This window comes from Ursus arctos, unplaced genomic scaffold, assembly GCF_023065955.2.
Source record: "Ursus arctos isolate Adak ecotype North America unplaced genomic scaffold, UrsArc2.0 scaffold_48, whole genome shotgun sequence".
NCBI classification, from domain to species: Eukaryota; Metazoa; Chordata; class Mammalia; order Carnivora; family Ursidae; genus Ursus; species Ursus arctos.
Genome location: NW_026623065.1, coordinates 419,719 through 437,765, shown reverse-complemented (window position 1 = coordinate 437,765; position 18,047 = coordinate 419,719). Strand labels below are relative to the sequence as shown.

The window sequence follows — 18,047 nt, the reverse complement described above, 5'->3', positions numbered from 1 at the left end:
TCTTTTTTTTTTTTTTTAAAGATTTTATTTATTCATTTGACAGAGAGAGAGACAGCCAGCGAGAGAGGGAACACAAGCAGGGGGAGTGGGAGAGGAAGAAGCAGGCTCCCAGCGGAGGAGCCCGATGTGGGGCTCGATCCCAGAACTCTGGGATCACGCCCTGAGCGGAAGGCAGACACTCACCGACTGAGCCACCCAGGCGCCCCGAAAAGGTTTCTATTCTTGAGAGCTAAAAAAGTTTGTATAAATCAAATCCCTGCATAGACACTGCCTTTTGGAGACAGACTTCAACCTTCTATGAGCAGCATTTTCTACCTGACCTTGACTTTAGTTCTTTTCTCTGCAATGTAAACAAACATTTGCTCAGCTTAAATTCCAGCGAGGCCCAGGGGAGCTAAAGACTTGCTACTTTTGGTGCGCCTGGTGATTCCTACCTTTCTATTGACTGTATAAAGTTTATACGCCCCACGTGCATATTGCTTCTTCATCGGCCTTTCACTTCTCCACTTTCCAACAATCTTCTAAACAGTACGGACGAAAGCAGTAAAACCAGCGTGCAATCGTAGAAACGCCACTATGCCAAGATGGTAAGGCCACCAGAACTGCTCTGTTGGCTGGCAGGCAATGCCACGTGGCCCAGGCGACAGCTCAGGGAGTAACAGTTGACTCCCCAAAGGCAGCCCGAGTGTCAGTGTATAAAAAAGTACAGCTTGTTCCTGGGTTGAGGACCTTCCACACCTGCTCAGATGGCTGTTGGGAAGAGTAAACGAGATAATGCTTATTAAGTGCCTGGCGTGCAAGACATGCTCAACAAACATTTGCTGGATCTGCAGAGTCACAAGGTCTACTGCCAAATCCTGCTGGTCTGGTAACTTCCATCCTCGTAGATGATATTGGGAAAAACCATGTGGGCGAGTCCCACCCCTCTCACTAGGGACTTGTCTCTAGTGTTTGTGCCTCACTGCCTTCCTTCCATGTCTTGGGCCAATGTGCCTTGGCCCTCCCACCCTGCCCTCTGCGTCCCAACCCCTCCTTATGGTGTGGTTGCTCTGGGAGAGTGCAGGGTTGATGTCCTGCCATCTGGTAATCGGAGGCAGACCCAGTGCTTCCCTGGCCTTGGTATAAGAGGGCAGGCCCAGATCCCAGCCCCTCTGCACGCAGCCAGCCGGGTGGTCTGTACGGGAAAACTTCAGGGGTCCTGGCCAGAAATCTGGGGATGAAATAGCAGAGAATCTGAAGGAGCACCGGGCCACCACAGCTCCACTAGCCCAGGACCCAGTCCCCAACCAGCCCCAGGGGGGCCAGAATCACACAGAGGGAACCATGGTCAACAGGTGTCTGAGCAGTGAGAGAGTGCAGGCTCCCAGCCCCGCTCAATCCTCCTGGCCTGACACTGGAGCTCCAGCAGAATCCCCACCCAGGTGACAGCAGTACCCAGCCTGCAGGGACAGCCTCAGCGTCACCTAGCACATCCTCCACCACGACATGGTCCTCTCGCTCAGCGATCTGGGAGGCCATGCCCAGCAGCAGCGCGTCCACATCTTCAGCTCTTCGTAGATTTGGATGCTTTGGGAATGGGGAGAGAAGACGGGGTTGGAGGTTGAGCAGACAGGCTCTCCCCACACCACAGTCCATGCCCTGGAACCACCCAGTGCTGATGTTCCCTCTGAAACCAGCAGGCCATTCCTCCTCCATAGGTTGATTCCCCACTCGGGGTGAATGATGTCCCCATCCGAAGCTCCTGCTGCTGAGAGCAGGTCTCCACAACACACAAGGGATCTAAAACTTTACTTCTATTTTAGGAGACTTGACAGCATGATTGACAAAGGCACCAGAACATCTAGGTCTGGGTCCTTGCTCTGTTAGTGAACAGCTGTGTGACCATGGGCAACTCACAGGACCTCTCTGAAGAGAGATGTGTATATATATATATACACACACACACACACATATATATACACACACACATATATATACATATACACACACACATATATATATAACATATATATGTAAGTTAAAACATTTTTAAAGGATTTTTCATTGTTCTTTCGAAATTACTTATCTGTGGATAAGTCCATTGCTATGATTTCTTGGCTATTATTAGGCATATCCAAAAATTGTTTCAGAGTAAGAAAATCTAACCTATGAATTATTTTTTCGTAAATATTTTATTTATTTATTTGACAGAGAGAGTGTGAGTATGAGCAGGGGGACGGGGCAGAGGGAGAGGGACAGGGAGAAGCAGACTCCCTGCTAAGCAGAGAGCCTGATGCGGGCTCAATCCTAGAACCTTGGGATCATGACCTGAGCCCAAGGCAGCTGCTTACCTGCCTGAGCCACCCAGGTGCCCCTAACCTATGAATTGTTTTTAAATTATAATGCAATTGTAAAAAATAAACTGACATGTTTTGTTCCATATACATTTAATTAAATTTTTTTTTAGTTTAAAATTCCCTTTTCATTATTTTGGAGTCAAAATGTTTCTTCAGCTCTCACACTTCTTTTATTATAATTCCCCGCAAGACCTGGCTCCTCTGCTTACAGCTAAAAATGCCCCCAGTGCAGTGTCAAGACCTAAGGTTCAGACCAGCGGGCTTCGTGACTCATCCTCAGCCTCGATTAGCCTGTGTTTAATTGGGGAGTTAATATATACACCAGCTGTGGGAAAGTGGACATAAAGTGCTTAAAAATCACAATGATGTCTTTTTTAACAATTGTTCTTCCCCCTCCAAATTCACTGTTCCCTGGGGAAATTAGCACACTTCAGACTGAAAATCCTTTCCTGAGGGCTCCTGAGGACAGATTTTTCTCAAATGACATCCCCACTCCTGCCAATACACAAACCTTTGCACTTTGCCCTCACCTCATGTAGCCGCCAGGAGGCACCTGGTAGAGAAGAATTGCTCAGAAGCGGCCAGGAACTCTGGGGAGATGCTGGGGTCCAGGAAAGGGCTGTGTCCTGGGGGAAGGGGAGAAGAGGGAGGATAGTAACACTTAGCCCTTAAACCACCCAGCCTCCTCCCCCCCCCCCACACACAGCCCTTCTCCCTGCCCTAAAAAACTCCTGCTAGCTCTCCCATTCTCCTTCCCCATCCCCTCACCTGCATACTTGGGGGGTGTTTTCTGCAGGAAGCTGGGCAGCCACTCATACAGAACGATGTTCTGAGGGTCAAGAGAGGGCAAAAGGGAGGCAAGGGCTGGAGCAGCCACGCTGGGAGGGGTCTGAGCCCAAGGAAGGCTTAGGTGGGAGATGAGGGCCAGGCAGGGGCAGTCACGAGGGGGGCAACTGCAACAGGACAGGTGCGGAGGCCTGTGCCCCACTAGGAACATGGGATGGGAGTGGGCTAATGACTAATAACCACAGCCCAGTCTCGTGTATAATAGCCCTTCGCCTGCTCCTCATCTTCGGGGTCCATTCCTAGCCGCTAGCTCCAGTTCTGGGGAGCAGTGTCCTCCTGGAAAAGGGCGTTTCCGGGGGCTGCTTGTGCGACGATGGAGGGCTCTGCGGGGCAGCGGAGTCTCCCGCGCAGCAGCCTGGGGGAGCGGGGAGGAAGGCGGGGAGGGAGGACGGAGAGAGGCCGAGTGACGGACCTGGTAGGTGGCGGTGACCCTCTCGCGCGCCTGCTGGAACAGCTCCTCGTCCCCCCATTGCGGGTGCTCGCGGGCCAGCCGCTGCGCGCACAGGTTGTGGTAGCGGCCCCACAGCAGGCCCGGCGCCTGCAGGAAGGGGTCGCGGTTCCCTCGCTCGGCCGCGAAGGCTGGACGCGACGCGGGGCCGCAGGGGAGGAGCTGGGCGGCGGCGCGACCGCGGGCAGCGCAACTTTGCCGTCCGCAGCCCGCCCCGCGCCCCGGCCGCCGCAGCCCGCCCCGCGCCGCCGCCCCGCCGTTCAGCCCCCGGGGCCGCGCTGTTCGGTGGCGGGGTCGGCCGCCGTCCCCACGAGCGGGGGGCTTTGTGCGTCGCGGGGAAGGCGGGGTCGGGCCCCGAGGCCAGCTGCCCGCGGGAGAAGCTCCGCAGCGCGTCGCTGCACGAGGGCGAGGAGCCATAGATGGCGCTGCCGTCCAGCCGGCCCGTCACCTCGTTGGTCTGCGGGGGCACCAGGAGGGTGAGCCGAGGTGCGCCCGGGGTCGGGTAGCGGAGGCGGGTGTCGGTGGGCGAGGGGGTGGGAGTCTCTCCCCGCCCGGCCGGGCCCAGAACCCGGGACCCCGCCCGTCTCGTCTCACCAGATCCCGGGGATTACTGGGGCTCTGTCCGGTCTCGGGGTCCCAGCGGCTCCTCTGGAAGGGGAGGACCACGTTCCCGCGCCGGTCAGGGTCGAACACCGGGTCCCGGGCGGGATGTGGATGTTGAGAAACTCGGCTGGGCAGCCCGGGGTCTCCACGCTCACCAGGTCCGAGAGCACGTGGTAGCCTGTCCACAACGGGGGAGGGCGTGCAAGGACCAGCTAAGGACCACTCTCCCTTCAGCATCAGGTATCTGGACTCCCCCACTCCCTTTGAAGCTTCAAAAGATGACTCAGCCACTTTTGGCAAGTCCAAGTCTTGACCTCCTCCACCTTTCCCAGTGCTTTGTTACACCCTGGTCCAAACTGCTTTCGTTGCCGGTTTGGTCCTCTCCTTGGTAACTGGGAGGTGCCGGGTGAGTGTGCCTGGGCAGTCAGGCTGGGAACACCTGCTCCAACATGCAGCTGGGAGCAGCCTGCCCAGAGAACCTGCCAGTCTCACTGCAACACCGCACACTGGGATCAAATGTAGGCACCTTGGGTGGCCAGCAGGAGCCCAACATTCCTGTTGGGAGCCAACAACCCACAGTCACTGGGGTCAGACCACCCACCCTAGCACCCCCGTTTTGACACCCCGGCCTCCAGCGCTCTTGTCAAAATCAGAACCCTGGCCTGAGACTGTCCCAGGAGTCACAGGGACCATGAGTGAAAACAGGGTCCACCAAGAGCCCCTGCCAGATTATTGTCAGGCTCCAGCCTCTACCTGTAGTTCCATCGGCAGCTCAGTGTGGGGCAAATTTATGCCTCCCCCACTCAGACTTTCTCCCTCTACTTTTCCTTCTCCAGAAAAAGAAATACAAGACATAGCTTTCTTGACTTAAGAAAAATCCTTTTAGGCCCCAGACATCTTGTGATTTATGACTACTTGCTCAAAGCACATTCTTGAGTTATATTTGCAGGATCTAAACTTCTTTGAATATTCAGATATCAGATCGATTAAAGGCAGACAATTGACGCCAACCCTTGCTGGCCCTTGTGACTTCCATCAATTAAGACCTGGACTCTGTCATTCTATGATGCCTTTAGCCTAAATTCTAGGCTGAATTCTCCATTGCACAAGTGCCTTCGTGAATCCATACAGACCCTTAGCTTAAAACTTCCCCAGTTCTGTTATTCGGGAACAGACTGCTTTGGGAAATATCCTCCATGTTTTCCCTTACTTGTTCCAAGTAAAACTCTCTAATCTTGGCTTTCTTGTGTCTTTTGGCTAAATACCCACCAAGAGGCAAATCCAGTTTTGGGTAAGAATACCCCATCCCCTTGCCTGCCCCTTCATCTCTCACCCCCATCTCTAAGACCCACCATCACTTCTCTCCCTCACTTCCTGACTCCCCCCTCAGACATAGAGGTGTCCAGCTGACCCTACTGGCCTCCCTCCCCCAGAGGTTGAGGCCCTCACCAAAGAAGACTCCCAGCACTGTTCGCTTTCTCAGGGAGGCCTGCCCTGCAGGGCCCCTCATGGCAGTGTTGCTAAGGTCTCTGGGGTTGGGCAGCTGGGGTTCTCCCAAGGGCTGGTACACACCATCTGCATAGCTGGCTGGAACCAGGCGCTGGAGCCGAGAGCCTGGGGTAGGAGGGGTAGGAACAAAGATAAATCCTCAGTGGGGCTCCCTTACCTCCCCTCTCCCAGGCTTCCATCCATACCACAGATCCTAAAACCTTAAGAATGCATGAGCCTCCGCTGGTACCTGCCAGCCCTTGCCCCTTCGGGTAACCCTGCCCCTAGGCCTGTTTCCACTTGGCCCTCACCTACCTTTGCTGCCCCATCTGTGCTCCATGAGGTTTTGTGCCACCCATCAAATCGCTGCACCTCCCGGGAAATGGGGTTCTGAGTTCCTGTGTGAGAACAGAGGGAAGGGGCAGCTGGGCAAGTCCAGGCATGAGAGGACAGGCAAGCCTGCAGGATATGCGTCTTGGTAGCCTGGCAAGGGGAGCAGCAGAAGGTGGAAACCCAGCACAGTGTGGAAGGTAGGCGGCAGGGGGAGAGAACCAAGGACAAAGTGATATCCAAACTCGAGCTCATTCTTCTAGCTGCTCAGTGGGGGAAACATGGCAGGGAGCCCTGAAGCAGTGGAGACAGGGGCAGTGTGTGCTGACAAATAACCTCAGAGAACAAGACAAAGCTGGAGAACAGTGGCGATGTGGAAGGGCATGCAGGAGCCTTCTAGTGCCCTCACCCCTCAGCTCCCTAGGGACAAGGCAGGACAGAAACCAGTCCCAGCCCTAAGATATATGGAGCAAGAGCCAGCCACTGCCCCAAAGCCAACCACTCTTCCACTCAGGAAAGGAGAGGTCATTCTGTGACCACTCCCTGGGTACGGGCAGTGTGGAGAGGGGCTTGGCCCTCTCCTGCTGAGCAGAGCCGCCCCCCCCCCCCAGGGCAAGTGTGTGGGCCCTGGGGCTGTGGCTCTGCCGCCTGTTGCTATTCTGGTCTCTTTTCCAGTTTCTGGGGGTGGGATCAGGGACTTCCTGGTCAAGGGAGAACCTTGCCTCCTCCTCCTTTGAGGAATCATGTTCCTCATGTAATTCCTCTTATTGACCCTATTATACTTTCCAAAAACTAGGATCTGGGAGGGAGCACTCAGTTGTTGAGGGAAGAACTCAGGCAGTGAGGGAAGAGGGAAAGGTTCAGAATCAGAGATGGAATGGAGGTCCTTCTGGTCAGCAGATCAGGTGACCAGTCAGATTCCATCTTCCAACTTACTCAAAAGTGCCCTGTGCCACGTGCTATTTCAGATCCTTAGCCCGAGGCAGGTTAACCCCTAAAGGCAGAGCCTAAGGGAAGGATTTGAGCCAGGTGGCTAACTGGGAGGTGGCCCAGGACGAGCTGGAGGAAGTGGGGAAGTAAGGCAGGGACATCAATATGGGACTTGTCACGGAGTGAGTTACTGCTGAGGGCAACTGGGGCTCACTCCTGTTGGTGGCCTCTCGGAGACTGTATGGGCACACCTCAGAACTGCCTATTGAGCAGGGAGGAAGCCAGGGAATCTATCCACCAACTGGCTGAATGTTGCACTAGGGGCAGTAAGTGTCTTCCAGCCCTCAGGTGGAGAAGGAAGGAGAGGCAAGCAGGTACTGGAGGTAGGAAACTGTCAGGGTACGTAGAAACTGCCCACCAGCTGCGGGTGAGCACAAGGTGGGCTGAGAGGATGTGGCACATGATATCTTCTTCAGGGGCCCCACTAAGAGTTCCCACCCAACATTTGCTGTTCTTGGTTGGCAACAGTGTCCAGCTTCCTCTCTTCTCTTGCCACCTAGGGTCAGGAACTGTTTCCACTCATAGCTGTATCCTCCATACCTAGCATGATGTGTGCGTCAAATCAGTGTCCAGTTAGGATTTACCAAATGAACAGATACCGCCATATTTGTTTCAGCTTCTCCATGGATTCTTTACTCCAACTGTTCTCCAAAGAGTGCCCTGCCCGTAAGATGGCAGTTTCCCTGCTGCCACTGACGGAGGCCAGGGCTGGCAAGGAGTCCATTCCATGTCCCCACATTAACCACTTTTAACCCTCCCTCTGGATGCTGAGGCAGGAGGCCTCTGTGGCTGAACCGAGTCATTGCTCTGCTTCCTGCAAACTCCTGGCAGGAAGCAACCCTTTACTTTATGTGCCTTGGTAGGGTAAGGAGGCATCCTCACTTACACACCACACAACAGCTCTCATGCTGGCCATCATACAAGTCTTAGAGCTGGTTGGCTCTCTCTGGGTTTCCAAAGATGAGCAGACTCACTGCTGCCCAGATGTCTGGCTGGTGCCTGGTCCTCAGGTAGGTTCATTCACCAGCTTTGTAGTGATGTAGAAAGAAGGCTCTTCTGTCAGCTTAGGATAAACTTAATCCTCTAAGCAGCGACTGAGCAAAAATTTCCATACAGGCAGGGTTTAGGGGCGGCCACCTGGTTCAAAGGGGGATCAGGGGACTTATATAGAGCTACCTTAATACGGCAAGAACCTCAATATCACGTGGGTGGTTTGTTAATTTGGGGTGGCTTAATGGAGGGGTCAGTAGATTACAGGAAGCTAAAGGACGCCATCACTTGCCCCCCTATTCCTTATGAACAAGATACACTATGATAGAATTGGGTGAATGTGACGGGTGAGGGGCAGAGCAAAGCCAGAGAAGGAGACCTGGATGTTTAGCCACCAAAAATTCATCTGACCTCTGCTAGTTTTGTTTTTAATAATGTGAGTGTTTTTGTAGGCAAACTGGGTTATATCTCTGTCAGAAAGAACAACCATCACTCTTGAGCTTGGATGAGTATCTTCTGTTTTGAGTCTTACAGTTTTCGATAAATCCCCTGGAGCAGTCCCTGCCATCCAGATCCTGACCTCCTCAGCTTCTGGCACTGGAGAGCTGCCTCCATCTGTCTAGCTGTGAAACCCTGTTTACCACATCATTAACTGATCAGCAGAGATTGCGGAATTTGTAAATCTCAGAGTTTCTCTGAATGAAAACAGACATTGTGCCAGAAATTCATTGTCAAAGAGGAACATCTAAAATTGGTAATTAGCAACTAAAAAAGAGGCCAGAGTGCCCATCTTAAACCAAGACTCTTCCTCATAGGATGGATGCGACTGGGTGAAGTAGTGAACAGAATTCTTTTCTATTAATAATATTTTTTTATTCTGTTAGTCACCGTACGGTACATACCTCGTTTTTGATGTAAAGTTCCATGATTCATCACTTGCATATAACACCAGTGCACCATGCAATATGTGCCCTCCTTAATACCCATCACCAGCCCATCCCATTCCCCCACCCCCTTCCCCTCTGAAGCCCTCAGTTTGCTTCCCAGAGTCCATAGTCTCTCGTGGTTCATTTCCCCTTCTGTTTACCCCCCCCTTCTTCTTCCCTTCTTCTCCTACTGATCTTCCTACTTCTTACGTTCCATAAATGAGTGAAACCATATGATAATTGTCTTTCTCTGCTTGACTTATTTCGCTTAGCATTATCTCCTCCAGCGCCGTCCATGTTGCTGCAAATGTTAGGAAATCGTTTTTTCTGATGGCTGAATAATATTCCATTGTATATATGGACCACCTCTTCTTAATCCAGTCACCTGTTGTAGGGCATCTCGGCTCCTTCCACAATTTAGCTATCGTGGACAATGCTGCTATGAACATTGGGGTCCATATGGCCCTTCTCTTCACTCCGTCTGTATCTTTGGGGTAAATACGCAGTAGTGCAATTGCTGGATCAAAGGGTAGCTCAATTTGTAACTTTTTAAGAGACCTCCACACTGTTTTCCAAAGTGCCTGTATCAACTTGCATTGCCACCAACAGTGTAAGAGGGATCCCCTTTCTCCACATCCTCTCCAACATTTCTTGCTTCCTGCCTTGTCAGTTTTTGCCATTCTGACCTGCGTAAGGTGGTATCTCAATGTGGTTTTGATTTGAATTTCCCTGATGGCTAATGATGTTGAACATTTTTTCATGTGTCTGTTAGCCATTTGTATGTCCTCATTGGAAAAGTGTCTGTTCATATCTTCTGCCCATTTTTTGATTTGATTATTCGTTTCCCGTGTATTGAGTTTGAGAAGTTCTTTGTAGATCTTGGATACTAGTCTTTGATCTGGAGTGTCATTTGCAAATACCTTCTCCCATTGTGTGAGCTGCCTCTTAGTTTTTTTTTTTTTTATTTTTGTTTTTGACTGTTTCCTTGGCTGTGCAGAAGCTTTTTATCTTGAAAAAAATATTATTAATTAAAAAAAAAGAAAAGTAAAGATGAAGAACGTAGGTTCTAAGGAGAGCAGTATGTAATCTGTACAGAGCTGTTATGGCCAAAATGATTCAGAAGAGCCTTTAATTTAGATGTGACGGTTTATATTTAAATGTTGCTTGTGATTCTGAAAAAAGAATATGGTATGGAAAAGTATGGATTAACATGTGATTTTGTTGTTTACTGAAAATGAAAACTTTTTGCTGAGAAGTTATTATTCAATAAATATTTAATCTGTGTTCTATCTTACAAAAAAAAAGAATTCTTTTCTACTTCTATATGTGCACTTGGAAGTGGAATCATGTCCTTTCACAAGAAACCTAGGTTTTAAAACACAAAAGATGTTATGTCTTTGTGGGATTGGAAACATGTAAGTCTTCCTATGGTGAGGGGCTGAGTCAGTGGCAGATATGAGGTGTCCTGTGGGTTGATTTATTTTTTGCTAACCTCTAAACAGCCAACACAGAGATGCCTTTTTTCACACAGATCAGTCCCCGAAAGTCCTCAAGAGTGTTTTGTGACCTGAAATCTGGCCGTTTCTTTTTTTTTTTTAAGATTTTTAAAAAATTTATTTGTTTGACAGACACAGCCAGCGAGAGAGAGAACACAAGCAGGGGGAGTGGGAGAGGAAGAAGCAGGCTCATAGCGGAGGAGCCTGATGTGGGGCTTGATCCCATAACGCCGGGATCACGCCCTGAGCCGAAGGCAGACGCCCAACCGCTGTGCCACCCAGGCTCCCCATGAAAACTGGCCGTTTCTAATATTGCGCCAGTCTTTGAATTTCAGTGTTGATGACTACGAACTACATCATACCAGTTACGTGTCCCTTTTTGAAAGAAAATTATCGTAGCTCAAACATAAACCTTACAATTTCAGATATCCTCAGAGTGGGTAACCAAGGCAGGAAACCATGCCATGTATAGAACAATTCCGACTTCAAATACTCCATCCCTTTGTCTCCATAAATCACTGAAACATCTCAGAAATCCCAACATTCCAAATCCAGATAGTAAACCTTAAAATAAGCCTGTAAACATTAGAATAACTGTATTCAAATGTCACATCAGACCAACAATGGAGTCTATGATTTATTGTAAATCATGTGTGCGTTAGCCTGTCCTCTTTATTTATTACTGCTGTGTTTACTTCACGTATCTGGGCTTTGTTTTTTGAGTCATAAAGCTCATCAACATCTCACTGATCTAAATACCTGTTCAATTGTGACTACGAATTGCATATGAGTTGGTGCCGATGTGCTAAGCATGACAGAATTTCCGAGTCTGTTTGTACATAGTTTAAATTGAAGAAGGTTTCAATATGATTTAATTATAAGGCATTATATTACTGTCAAAATGAGTGCAAAGGACAGAAGAGAAAGTGTTCTAGGGTAGCTTTATGGAAGGAATACATTTGTGTTAAAGAAGAAATGACACCGAACTTGATAGATAAAACTGCCAATCTCATGGCAGTTGACTTGGCTCTTCATATTCTAGCTAAAGACATTCAGTGAACAGTCAGCCCTGTTACCTCAAGAGCTGCAGGGATGGCATTTCTTAAAGCAGTGCCATCCAGCTGCCTCAGTTTCCCAGGTGACAATGAGTGGTTGGAGTGTATTTGTCCACGTTCCGCTCTGTGCACATCCACACAGCATCGCCTCTGCTCTCCCCTCTCCACTTGCTCCCCACACCCCCTGCCATTTCATCTCCTTGACCCAATCCCCTCTCCTCTCTCCTCAGAATCCTCCAACAACTTCCCATTGCCGAAGAAAATGGTTTGCGCTCCTTAGGCTGGTGAGCTCGAAACTGCTACCCAACATCCATTCTTCCTTCATGTCTTCGGACACTGATTTTATTCCAGGAAGAAATGCCCCGTTAGAAAAGAGCACTGACCAGCCTCCCTTGCAGCCAGGGGTGGTCTCAGAGCTGTATGTGGAATCCCTGGGGCTTCCTTAAGAAAACTCTCGTAGGGGAGCTAACTCACCTGAAGAGGCATGGCCTGTCATCCTTTTGCTTCTCCTTCTCAGGATCAGACCTACAACATGGACAAGATGGTGGGGGTGCCTACTGCCAACAGATAGCCTCAAGGGTGGAGAATCAGAAAGGTAGATGGAGCCTGAGTTCCCGAAGCTGTCATACCAGTTCTAGAGAGCCGACCTCCTGACTTCTTATCCATGAGAGAGTTACCACCTAATATACTGAAGCTACAGAATTTGGATCTCTGTCACAGTGGCTGACCCAATTGCTAATGGATACGGTTGGCATTGAAGGGTCTCCATACTTGGCTCCCATCTTCCCTTCCAGCTTTTGTGTCACTTATTTCTCAGTCCTGCCTCAAGATAATACCAAACAGACAATTATCTTGGACTCCTGCCCAGATTTGCCAGCTTGCCACTTCCGGTGACTTTCTACTTCCTCCCAGATGGTCTACGATCAAGCCTGATTGCTCCTTCCACCCAGCCTTTTAACACGATTTAGGGCAGGATCTCTGACAGCAGACTCTCTGGTTCTACCTCTTACTATTATCCTTGAGGTCTTCTTGAGCAACTTATGGGGCAATGGAAGTGTCAGACTCATTACAAGGAAAGAAATCATACTAATTAGGAGAGTAGACAGTGGTCTGAACTCAGAAACCCAGACAAGGGTTGATAAACCCATTTCCATGAGGTCCTGGAACTATGCTTGAAAAAAATTTTAGGAGACCTACTCCATTTCTCTGCTTGAGTTCCCTTTCCACAAAGTGGAGACTGATGGTTTATTAAGATTTGGAAACGATAGGAGAAACAAAGGGCACTTTTTAAGGTTCAAAAATGTTTGTTTCAGCCCAACAGCATACGTGGTTATGAATGCCTTAAAAACCACCCAGGAACTGGTAAGAGAACCTAAACTCGAATGTTTTCATGGAAGTTAGCCTGTAATTTTCCTGTTAACATGGATAGTTTATTCACTCCGGCCTGTGCTGAAATAGTCACGCCCACCTCTGTGTATGTTGCCAGGATCCGGCTTATTGCACTTTTAAGTCCCCAGGCTTGTTTTCTCCATTTGCTCTAATACGAGAACAGATAAACAAGGGGGCAGTGATACGTTTTTCATTTGGTGGATTTTAAAAAGCTTTCTAATGATCTTCAGAGTATATGCACCAGGAATCAGGACAGGTGGACAGGCCCTGTTCAGGGCTGGGAGGTGGGGTCTGGCCTCAGCTGCCTCTGGGCACCTGGCGGGTCACGCCCTTGCTCCATTCCTGGACACGGTGATGGAGCGCTTAGCTGCGTGGGCTTGTCAGCTTCCTTCCGGGCACGTGGACCTTTATTTTAAAGATGTGATACTTTGAAGATATTATCTCGGTCACCAGGAAGAGAAAGCTCTTTCACAAACAATGTGATGATTGGAGCGACTCCTCCCAGAGCCCCTGGTCAAGAAGTCAGGCTGTAGCTGCTAACCGTAGTCTGTCTGAGCTCCCACCTGCTAAGGAAACCCCTTCTCAAAGAGACAAAAGCTGCTTTAAAGGAAAATGAGTCTATGGGTGAATCAGCACTCTAGGTGAATGGCTACAGCCTCTATTTCCTACGAAAAATGAAGGAAAAGCAGGAATTCAGTTGGATAATTCATAGGTGAAGGAGATTAAGAGGTCGCTTGTGATGAGCGCTGAATAATGTAAACTGTTGATATTGTACCCCTGAAACTAATATGACACTACATGGTAACTACGCTTGAATAAGAATTATTTTTTAAGATTTCATTTATTTATTTGTCAGAGAGAGAGCGCGCGAGCACAAGCAGGGGGAGTGGCATGCAGAGGGAGAAGCAGGCTCCCCTCTGAGCGAGGAGCCCGGTGCGAGACTCGATCCCAGGACTCCGGGATCAAGCCCTGAGCCAAAGGCAGACGCTTAACCAATGGAGCCACCCAGGCATCCTGAATTTTTTTTTCTTAAAGTGCCTCACTAATACAATGATGAAGTTAGATTTTAAAATCGGATGAAAACATGAGGCAAACTTTTAGTGATGTCGCTTGAAGTTGTGGCCGATTTGTCATTTTGCTCTTATTCTTCATAATCTCTACCGGCCGATTGACAAAACCTCTTTATTCACAACAGGATTCAGTCTCTCTCTACCTCTCTTTCTCTTTGTTTTTATCCCTCTTTTTAATCTGTTAGGTCCTAATTTAGGGCCTTAGGTGTAAGTTTATAAATCTTTGGGAACAATCTCGGTCATTGAAGTTCGTGCCACGTTCAGAAGCACCATTAGCCTATTTAACAGGCGGGAAGCTTGAACGTCAGCTTTGCTGAGCCGCCGTAGGTCAGAAATCAAGTCCGTGTTGGAGATTTCAAGTGCACTGACTGTTTTCATTGAGCCGAGATTTTTATCGTGGATCCTCTGAGAACAGGTGGCCATTTGTGAATTCAAAGGTGTTTACTAATTTGTCTGCTTGCTTTTCTCTCCCTCATAAGTAACGATATAAATACGTAGTCACACTCGTGAAAATCAAGCACTCACGTGCTTTACTTAATCACATGGAAGCCCTTTCTCCATTAAAAGCAAACGATCTACCGTCTATGTTTGTCTCGTCTGCTTCCTAACACCCAAATGAGGTAACAGGTTCATAGTGCAAAAAAATTAAATAAATTTACCCATAAAATTAAAGAGACCTAGAAAGTTAGCGACGGGTGGTTGAGAGATTTCAACACATTTCTTGGAAATAGCAAACACAGGAAATGTGTGGACCCACAGAGAGAAAGAAGCCCTGCCCACTTTACCCTAAGAGATTGCTGCTGGGACATGGGGGCTGGACTGGTTGTCGGGATTCCAGAGGCTTCGGTCTGTGAACCGGCGGGTCTGGTGGAGGTGGGGAGTAAGGAATGGAGCCAGACACAGTGGAAGTGAGGAATGTTTACACAACTGCTCCTGAGAGTCCCTATCTCCCATGTGCAGAATCCCCCTCGAAATCTGGGGACCCTTCTCTGAAAAATCTGCAGGTACTGGGAGGGGTGTGTTCTCATGAGTGGTTGTCGGTGCTTTTCAAATACAACCTCCGATTCTGGCCTCTGCAGAGTGTGCAACTTGCCAGTTGGCCTAAACCTACTCAGTTGTGTCATTAGGTCCTGACACCCCAATTAGAATAATGCACAGTGGGCTTCGCTGTAAGGGACTGCACCAGACTCCTCTAACACTGCTTCAGGTCCTCTGGGCCTCAACTGTTTCTTGGTCCAGCCACTGCTTCAGTGGCCACTTGACAGGCTCCAACTGCCTTTTTGCAGATGCAATTCAGTAACGTCTGTGGAGCCAGTCCTTACTGGCTTGGGAGGATTAAAACAGCCGTTATTTAAAAATTAAGTTATATAAACTTACAACTAAATAAATTATATAAGAAACAAAGGCAGTGAATATTCAAAACTCATTACTTTTTACCTATTTTGCTACATTTTACTATTATTTATACTCTGGAGTATATTCTATTGTATCTGTATGATGCCTATTGTACCCGTTATGGTGAACATACCATACAAGACACCGTTTTTCCGCATCTATATTGAAATCAGCCGTGGTGAGAATTCACGCCATGGAAATGGAGAGCCAGTCGTCAAACATTTAGGACCACCGCACTGGTGCCATCAGCCAGCACATGCCTCATACCTGCCCAGCACACCTTTTACTTCCGCCCTGGGGCTTAATGAGCGGACTGAGTTGGGACACTAGGAGACCATGCTTGGAGCCCGCCACGTGCCACCTGAAAGTGCTGGTACATGAGCACCTTGTGGAGTTACTGCTCTTTGGCAAACGGGAGATGGGAGCTGGTGGACAAACCTTTGCCCCCGTCTTCCCCCGGACAGCCTGTCTTACTTCCACCCCATCTGAGAACATAGTCCTGTTGTTAGGACTGAGCAACCAGCGTACTCAGTGGCAGCCGGCATCATCCTGTCTCCTAGTACCAGCTCCCCCTCCTTAACCCCATTTCCTTATTCCTCTGCTCTGGGATTGAACTCTCTGATAAAAATAGCATGTTGCCTCTGGCTCTGCCTTCTAGGGAGGTCAAGGTAAGGTGAGTCCTAATAAGGAAAGTCAGTGGGGGGGGTACTGGGAAGACAGGGGATGGTGCTAGATCCAAGGCCAGAAGCAGCAGGGCTGTCATAACCCCCAGTTGAAGAGACGAGGGCAGGGAGCAGTCAGCAAAAGCTGGAGGGTGAGTCATTTTGAAAAGATCTGAGACCTTCTGCTGATGAGCACAGACAACCCGAAACAACATGCGGGGAGGAAGACAGGAAAGTAAACGCACAGACCACACTCTGTTCTCTCGGTCTCGTCTCTTACCAGCGTGCCTCGTTGGCCAAACACAACTGGGAGGGCAGAGATCAGGAGGGATCGGGACAGGGTGGCAGGAAGGGCAAATGGAAAGTGTTCCTCACAATATCCTGGAGCAACGTCTGTCTATGAGCAGTCACAGCACTCAGGTGCACTTTCCACCCAGGAGAGCGTCTGGACGTAATACTGACCAGCTGTCTCGACAGCAAACAGACAGCAAATCAGCTGTGTGTGTGTGTGTGTGTGTGTGTGCGCGCGCACGTGTGTGTGCGCGTGTGTGTGTGTGTGAGAGAGAGAGAGAAACCAAAACAAAGAAAAAACTGATTCTGAAAGAAACAAAGACAGGAACTTGAGAACAAACTTATTATACATCTATGTAATAGGAATAGGGTGTTATGAGTAAAAGGAACAATCAGATAAACACGAAAGAGTTTTTAGAAATTAAAAAATGATTATGGAAGTAAAAATTTCAATAGATGAAGTAGAAGATAAATGGAGAAAAGTTTTCCAGATCCTAGGGCAAAGCCTTAGAAAATATGAGTCCATAGATAAGAGTCACAGAAGTTTCATCCAAAATAGTAACCCAGGAAGAGAGAAAAAAAAAATTGAAGAACATATCAGCCATAGCAACATTTTTTCTAGATACATCTCCTATGGGAATAGAAACAAAAGCAAAAAAGGGGGGGATAAACAGAAGGGGGAATGAACCATGACAGTCTGTGGACTCTGGGAAAGAAACTGAGGGCTACAGAGGGGAGGGGGGTGGGGGAATGGGATAGGCTGGTGATGGGTAGTAAGGAGGGCACGTATTGCATGGTGCACTGGGTGTTATATGCAAGTAATGAGTCATGGAACTTTACATCAAAAACTAGGGATGTACTGTATGGTGACTAACATAATATAATAAAAAATATTATTAAAAAAATAAAAAATAAACTGTTGGGACTACAGCAAAATAAAAAGCTTTTGCACAATGAGGGAACCACCAACAAAACAAAGAACCTACTGAATGAGAGAAGATATTTTCAAGTGATATATCTGCTAATAGGCTAATCTGGCCAAAATATATGAAGAACTTCTACAACTCAACACCAAAAACAAACAAACAAACAAACCACTAATCCAATGGAAAAAAACAGGCAGACGCCCTGAATCGATGTTTTTCCAAAGAAGACATACACCCAGATGCCCAGCAGACACACGAGAGGATGCTCAACATCACTGATCAGCAGAGAAACACAAATGAAAATCACAGTGAGACATCGTGTTACACCCGTCAGAATGTCTGAAATAAAAAAGACAAGAAATAAAAAGTGCTGGTAAAGATATGGAGAAAATCGAATCCTCGTGCACCGTTGGTGGGAATGTACATCGGTGCAGCCACTGCAGAAAACAGTATGGAGTTTCCTCAAAAAATTAAAAATAGAATTCCCAAAGGATCCAGTAATTCCACTAGTAGGTATTTACCCAGAGAACACAGAAATACTAACTTGAAAAGACATATACACCCTGTGTTTACTGCAACATTATTTACAATAGCCAAGATTCGGAAGCAGCCTGTGTCCGTCAATAGATGAACGGGTAAGGAAGATGTCTCACACACACACACACACACACACACACACACACACAAATACTACACGACCATAAAAAGGATGAGGTTGTACAGTTTGAGACAACATGGCTGGACCTAGAGGGTCTTACGCTAAGTGAGTAAGTCAGACTGAGTATGACAAATGCCGTATGATCTCA

General features: G+C 48.5%; 2 protein-coding genes across 2 annotated transcripts in view; one reads left to right on the top strand and one right to left on the bottom strand.

Annotated features, from left to right (window-relative positions):
• LOC130542711 (ral guanine nucleotide dissociation stimulator-like) overlaps positions 1-18,047 on the top strand; it is a 248,334-nt gene that overhangs the window by 65,939 nt on the left and 164,348 nt on the right. The window lies entirely within an intron of this gene.
• Positions 1-18,047, bottom strand: part of LOC125282213 (dual oxidase 1-like) — a 72,945-nt gene that overhangs the window by 20,631 nt on the left and 34,267 nt on the right. The window contains 15 exon segments of the mRNA XM_057306931.1: positions 435-521; positions 1,435-1,549; positions 2,867-2,891; positions 2,894-2,962; positions 3,105-3,165; positions 3,595-3,767; positions 3,893-3,964; positions 3,967-4,087; positions 4,225-4,334; positions 4,337-4,411; positions 5,683-5,847; positions 6,037-6,069; positions 6,072-6,119; positions 6,461-6,471; positions 11,983-12,033. Of these exon segments, the coding sequence (XP_057162914.1) occupies positions 435-521; positions 1,435-1,549; positions 2,867-2,891; positions 2,894-2,962; positions 3,105-3,165; positions 3,595-3,767; positions 3,893-3,964; positions 3,967-4,087; positions 4,225-4,334; positions 4,337-4,411; positions 5,683-5,847; positions 6,037-6,069; positions 6,072-6,119; positions 6,461-6,471; positions 11,983-12,033 (1,216 nt within the window).